General features: G+C 51.7%; 1 protein-coding gene across 1 annotated transcript in view; it reads right to left on the reverse strand.

Moving 5' to 3' along the window:
• The window catches only part of LOC127346816 (uncharacterized), a 28,398-nt gene extending 21,946 nt beyond the window's left edge, over nt 1–6,452 (reverse strand). The window contains exons 1-4 of the mRNA XM_051373076.2: nt 6,389–6,452; nt 1,514–1,985; nt 1,026–1,468; nt 425–978 (exon numbers count right to left, since the gene is read on the reverse strand). Coding sequence (XP_051229036.2) covers nt 425–978; nt 1,026–1,468; nt 1,514–1,985; nt 6,389–6,452 — 1,533 coding nt within the window. The remainder of the gene's footprint in view (nt 1–424; nt 979–1,025; nt 1,469–1,513; nt 1,986–6,388) is intronic.
• Nucleotides 6,453–7,050: the final 598 nt, after the last annotated feature.

Raw genomic sequence — 7,050 nt, forward strand, 5'->3', positions numbered from 1 at the left:
GAGATTTTCCCTGACTCTATGATTCAAGCAAAATCTCGGGGGCTACTGACATAGGCATCCCAAATGGGCCTGCCGAAGATAGTACTCGGGGTTTACTGAAGGCCCAATACCCGAAGAATAAGAAGATTCGGGAGCCCAAGATATATTAAGGAAAGTTAGAGTTGTAATAGGAAGTGTTATTTGTAAATCTGGCGGGATGAGTTAGAAACCGTCCCGGACTCTGTAACTTGTACAAAACGAAACCCTCGGCTCCGCCTCCTATATAAAGGGGGAGTCGAGGGACGAAGAGGGAATCGAATCATTGTTACAAACCCTAGTTTTCATAATCGTCGAGTACTTTTCGGCTGAAACCTTCGAGATCTACTTGCCCTCTACTTCTAACTAAACCCTAGCCTACAATCCATAGGCATTGACAAGTTGATACCTTGTCAGTCAGGGCGTCGAAGTCCCAAAGGATGGGACCGAGCGTCCGCAGAAAGTCGACGCCAAGGATGAAGTCGAAGCAGCCCAAGTCGATGCCGGCGCACGTGATGACGAAGTGTTCGTCGCCGATGGTGAGGGGTACGTGCTGGGCCACCCCATGGCAGTGAAGGCGATCACCGTTGGCCACGGTCACGCGGAGGTTATCCCCACCCGTCGGCTGTAGTGCGAGGCGGCGCATAGTGGCGGCGGGGAGAAAGTTATGCGTAGACCCCGTGTCCAGCAGCGCCACCAGTGGCTCGCCCTGGATAGTGACCGGTAGCAGCATCTTCCGCTCATGGCGGATGCCGGCGAGCGCGTGTAGAGAGACGACGAAGGCCGTGGCAGCCGCGTCGGTCGGCTCGGCCGTCTCGGACGCGGAGGCAACCGTCCAGGTCATCGGGTCGCCCTCCTCCACGTCGACTGTCTCCAGGTAGAAGAGGCGGGGGCACACGTGGCCGGGCGTATATGGGTCGTCGCAGTTGAAGCAGAGCCCAAGGCGGCGGCGTTCGAGCTGCTCTGCCGGGGTGAGACGGCAGAACATGCGCGTAGCCGTGGGGGCGGGCCCGGTCGGTCCAGGTGGGGCGGGGGAGGAGGCTGGGCGGCGCGGGTGCCGCGGGGCAGGGGCGCTTGCTGAACCGCCTGGGCGCGACGCTCATAGGCGCGCGCGTAGTGCATCGCCGTCTGGAGGTCCTGCGGGGCCTGGAGCTCGACATCCACGCGGATGTGGTCTGGAAGGCCGCCAATGAAGAGCTCGGCGCGCTGTTGGCCCGTCACGCCGGGCGCATGGCATGCGAGGGCCTGGAAGCGGTCGGCGAAGTCCTGCACCGTGGTGGTGAACGCCAAACGCCCAAGTTCCGCCAAGCAGCTGCCGCGGATCGGGGGGCCGAAGCGGAGGAGGCAGAGCTCCCAGAACCGGTCCCATGGGGGCATGCCACCCTCGTCCTGCTCTAGGGAGTAGTACCACGTCTGGGCGGCGCCGCGGACGTGGTACGAGGCGAGCCACGTCCTGTCCGAAGCAAGGGTACGCTATCCCCGGAAGAACTGCTCGCACTGGTTGAGCCAGTTGAGGGGGTCCTCGACGCCGTCATACGTGGCGAAGTCCAGCTTGGCGTAGCGTGGGGGAGCGAGGCCGGCGGCGCCCTGGGCGGGGTACTCCGCGCGACCAGCGGAGGGCTCCGCGAAGCGCGAGTGCGTCGGGTCCGGGAAGGACGGGCGCGGAGGGTCCCCGGCGGCCGTGTAGACGGGGGAAGGCGCCGGTGCGGCCGAGTAGACGAGAGGGGGCTCCGTCGCGGTCACCCACGCCGGGAGCCGGGAGGGTGACGGCGGGAACTGTACCCGCCGGATGGGCACGCCCTGGGGCAGCGAGGCGGGGCCCGCGCTGGGGCCGGCTGCCACGGCGCCCACGGCGGCGGAGGCGGTGGAGGCGACGAGGCCGAGGGCGGAACGAGGCACGCCCTGGGCGGTGGGGCTGCCGGCGCTGCCGGGTAGGCGGCGAGCGGCGGCGGGGGTGGCGAGGTCATCCCCTGCGTGCCGATCAAGTAAAGGCGGATGCCCTGGACGGCGGTGGCGAGGTCGCGGATGGCCGTCGAGAGCTCCTGCTGCGAGAGAAGGGGAGCGGCGTCGGCGGCATCCGCCAGGGGCGCCGCGTCGCCCGTGGAGGGTGGCGGCAGGTGCGCGGCGGCGGTGGAGGCCGGCGGCGTCTCGGAGGTGGCGGCGGTGGTGGCGGTGGGCTGGCCCGAAGACATGATCGAAACTGAGGTCTCTGATACCAAATTGGTAGAACCAGAGTATCTACCAGGCCTAGGGCGGAGGTTGTAGGGGAAGGAGGGGACGGCGTGCGTGCGGAGGCGAGGGTGCCGGCGGCAGGGCGCCGTCGCGCGGTTTGGGGAGAGGCGGCGCACACGGCAGGGAGGCGGCTAGGGTTTGGGGACTCCGACTCCTGAGGGAGTCGGCAACAAAAGATTGTTTATTGCTTGCCTGATCTTGTCTATTACAACTTGTATTTATAAGAGAAACTGCGAAACCCTAATATGCTAATTGGGCTAAGCCCCTAACTATGCCTGGCCGGCCGGGCTAGTGGGCCCCCTCCGGCGGTAGACCAGACCGGTCATAACAGTCTCTTTGCTAGACAATAGTAAGAACTGGCATAGGAGATAATGAACATAAATGTTTGTTTCACTTTGCTAGAAAATAATTACCAAGAGGAAACAAAAAGATAAAGGTGTTCAGTGAATAGAGAACATCTTGTCTAACAAAACAAGCTTAGGTGAGAAAGCTGGTTAGGTTAATGCGCTTGCAGTGGAATTTGACAACCAAGTATCTGAGGGTATTTTTTTCAGTCAAAGGTGAGTTAAAACATCAACTATCCAGAAAATCTGGAGGTTGATACAAATCCAAACACTACTTAATTTGGTAAAGTCAGGCCTTGTTTTCTCTTATATGGCCTTACTGTCAAGCTAAGCTCTTTCAACACGAGTTGGCCTAAATTTACAAAGTTTGAAAATAACTTATCATTCGTTCCAAAGTTATCAATTGCTTGCTTAAGCAAAGAGCAATTTTCCCATAAGAAAAGGAAGTGAATTAATTTCTACAAACGCCATGGATAATGAATTACACTCATCTGTAATCCCTGCAGATTCAAACATATATATGGCATTTGTTGAATGAGTTACTTCTTCTGAAGTCTCATGGAGTCAATTCAGCCAAATGTTCAACTTTTCTAAGGAATTAGATGCCTCCTGTATAGTAGAAGAGGGGGCAATACAAGTTGCTTATAGGAGCATATGCTCCTAAGTTCAAAAGTGCATATCTGGTGGATGCTTGGCTGTTTATTACGACAATGCTTCACATAACCACTAATAGGGAGATGGTAATCAGTTACAAAGATATTTTAAATAACAATGGTAAATAATTTGAATAACATTATAAGTAAGAATCGAATTATTCTGAAGAGCGTGATAAATGGAAAAACCAATTATATCAATCAATTCGTGAAAGCAGCATGTGATTTGCACAAACACAAAACAGTCCGTTAACAAATCACGAGCCCTGAAATATATAGCAAGAACCTCCCCAAACAGGAACGTACAACAAGATAAGGTACACTCATAAAAAAAACACGCGAGCAACCTAAATTCCAGTATATAAACCATGTCTGCTGCTGTAAAGTGGTGAGAATATCCCTGCCCAACTAGGTTTCTGCTAGAAAGAGCGCCATGCAAAACGTCAAACATTCACAACTTGATGGCACATGCCATCAACACTGCTTGAGTTAATTTATTTCTAGGTAAGTACTGCCTGCACCTGAGACAAGAGGTAAGCAACCAACACTGTGATGTTAAAGAACTCAGGAAATCTGAGAAGGGCTCGTTGTTTATTGCATGACACAGACAGTCACTAAGATGGATTGTGATGATGCTCTAGCGCGAAACAAAAGTATTTTATCTACCCCCCTCCCTGCATAGTCTATTGTATATATGTAGGTCGTAATTAATTACTGGCTGGCAGAGGGAGCATGCTTTTTATTAACTTGTTCATTATTCCATTACAAGAAGAAGATGTCAGGATGGCTCTGATTATGTTGTCCAGCAAAGAACAAAGGCATAATCATAGTAGCCTCACTGGCTATCTTCTTCCTTGTGACTCTATCCTTAATATTTAAGTATGCAAACTGCTTATTTTTTATTTGGATGACAGCAAGTTTATTACATCACAAATCCCAATCAATTACCTCTTGACATGAACGAAAAGGCTGGTTTGATTGTTATTGGAACATCACATCATATATAAAGATAATTGGAAGAAAAAGTGAGACACAACATTATGCAGCATATGAAACAAAGAAGTAGGATGCATGCAGTAAAGTTCAAGTAATACAATCTTGTTGACGTAATAGGAGATACACATTACCTTTACAGCCCTCACAAGTTCCACGAGGGTCGAGGCCTTGAGGGGGATATATTGCGAACGGCAATTGTTTGTACAAACAGAAGAGCTCTATCCTCAGTTCCTACAATAATTGCAACACATATGTGAGTATGATTCATGTCCAGGAAGCTGATATGCATGGAGTTCATAATTGTGACAATTTCATAAGTATTAAAAATACAGAGCTCAATTTTTTTTTAAAAAAGATAGCTGCAGTACACAGAATACATATTTCAATATAAAATAGTCTCTGATATTGGGAACTGGATAAGAAAAGCAGTATTGTTCCACAAAAGAATTACAAAACCAATGCTTGCCTTTTTTCTAACTGGTATTATGAAAATATTGATAATGAAAAATGAGTTATCTTTACATAACTTTAAGCATAATAATATCCATCCCCGAATTTTGTTAATAGTTTTGGAACAATACATCATGCACATTTTGCTACTTATACCAACCATATTTCCATATAAATACTTAGAAATATGTTTTAGTTATAAAATAATAATTAATTGTTGCTCTAGTGTGCCTTTATTGTCGTTCCATGCATACTCATAAAATTTCGACAAGAGGCGGATTAGACAGCGTGACACCGAACTGAACATTCGATGCATTACAGAGAGATATCACTCAACAAAATTATGATTTTATATTGTTCTTGCAAACTCAAGATATGATTAACCATGTTGAACATGCTTGTGCAGCCCACCCGTTGGTCTGAGTTTTCTTATGCTGACTTCATGGCTTCTCTGATAGTCTGATGGATTAATATAACTACCCGCTGGACTCTCATTGTTCTACCATGTGGTCAAGAAAATTGTGCCAATCAAGTTCTGAATGTGAAGAAATGGAACAAAAATGCACTCTCATGCGTCCTCACTCGATGTCACCAATTTCCTCTTTAGAGCACACGTTTTACAATTGCTGACATGCTAGAATAGGGCCATGAGCTACCATTTGCTCTTTCGGCAGAAGATGGGTAACCTTTTTGAGGATCTAAGATAGAAAGATGGCCCCTACCCGTGAAAAGATAAAAGGGGGAAACAATTGCACCTTAACTCAATAAAGATGTTCCCCAACATGTACCAATTGCTGATTCGCAATTTGAGTTCAAATTTTTGGTTTTCCTGATTCTCAAAGTACTTTCGGCAATTTATTTAGAGCACAGAAGTAATGAGCATTTATGAAATATAACATAACAATGTAAACCTCCAAATATGGATACATATCCTGGTGCACCATATGGATACTGACAAGTTGTATTGCGGTGGTGTATTGATTGGATCAGGGGATTCAGAAAGGTACGTAGTTAGGCTCTACAAAAAATTCTTTTCAGCCGAATTGCAGGTGTTGTACTTATATAGTGAGACACTGAAACTTGAATCCGGTCAACTAAGTTAAAGAGCTAAAATAGTCTGCAAGGAAGGACATATAAACGTAATCTACACTTCAGTTCATCTCACGAGATGACTGAATATAGAACAAGCATTGCCAATCTACAAAAACAGGTACAGTTCAATCATTTGCTTCGGTGTAGCATCACGGTGTTGACTGAATAAGGAAAAACCCGAAGTTAGATTGCACTGCCCTAGTTGATAACTTCACGGTAGCCGAGTCACCCAAGCTATGAAATATTCATAAACAAGTAAGATGATGGTATTGTTATGGTCGGTCTGACCTATACACGTAGGAAGCCCACTAGTGGCTAGTTATGGGCTTAGCCCAAGTAAATTAGGGGCTTAGCCCAAGTAAATTAGGGTTTCGAGGAGGCCGTCCTCCTATATAAACACTTGTATCCCTTCAAGATTAATCAGACAACCCGCCGCACCAACCCTAGCCGCCTCCTTCTTCCTCCGCGACGGCGCCCAGCCGCCGGCGCCGAGCTTCCCAACCTCTCCGCCCTCACTTCCACCCTTACAACCTCCGCCCTAAACCCGGTAGAACCCTAGTCTCTACCACTTTGGTATCAGATTGCCTAGGTCTCATGGGTTCCAACAGCCCCCCGTCGACACCATCGCCGCCACGTCCACCGCCGCCACCAACATCACTTCCGCCGCCATGACCGGCGCCCACGCGCTGCAGGGGGCCACCGCCGCCGCCAACGGAGACCAGGCCGCCGCCGTCCCCACGGGCCTCGACCTCCTGCCCGCTACTTTGGCGGACCTCGCCGACAGCCTCCGCGCCATCCGCTTCGAGCTCGCGGAGATCAGGGCCGGCCAGCACCCGCCGCCCCCACCGTCCGCCGTTCCGCCGCCGCCCCACCGACCGCAGTTCCGCCACCGCCGCCACCGGCCGCCGCTACGCCGCCGCCCCACCGACCGCCGCTACGCCGCCGCCCCCACCGCCCGCCTCCGCTGCCAGCCGAGGGACGGCCCGCGTGGTGGCCGCCGTCGCCCTCGCCGTTTCCCACGTGGACCGACGCGGCGCCCGTCTACACCCATCTCGCGCCGCGGACGACGGTCCAGCCGCCCGCCCATCGCCCTGGCGGTCCTGGCGGGTTTGCGGGGCCCTTCGCCGCAAGCACGTCCGTCAACCCAGGCCGCCAGGCGGACACCCCCGAGGTCCCGCCCGTGGCACCGCAGCCGCCCCGCTTCACGAAGCTGGAGCTCGCCACCTACGACGGCGCCACCGACCCCACAGGCCGGGCGAACCGGTGAG

This window comes from Lolium perenne, chromosome 4, assembly GCF_019359855.2.
Source record: "Lolium perenne isolate Kyuss_39 chromosome 4, Kyuss_2.0, whole genome shotgun sequence".
NCBI classification, from domain to species: Eukaryota; Viridiplantae; Streptophyta; class Magnoliopsida; order Poales; family Poaceae; genus Lolium; species Lolium perenne.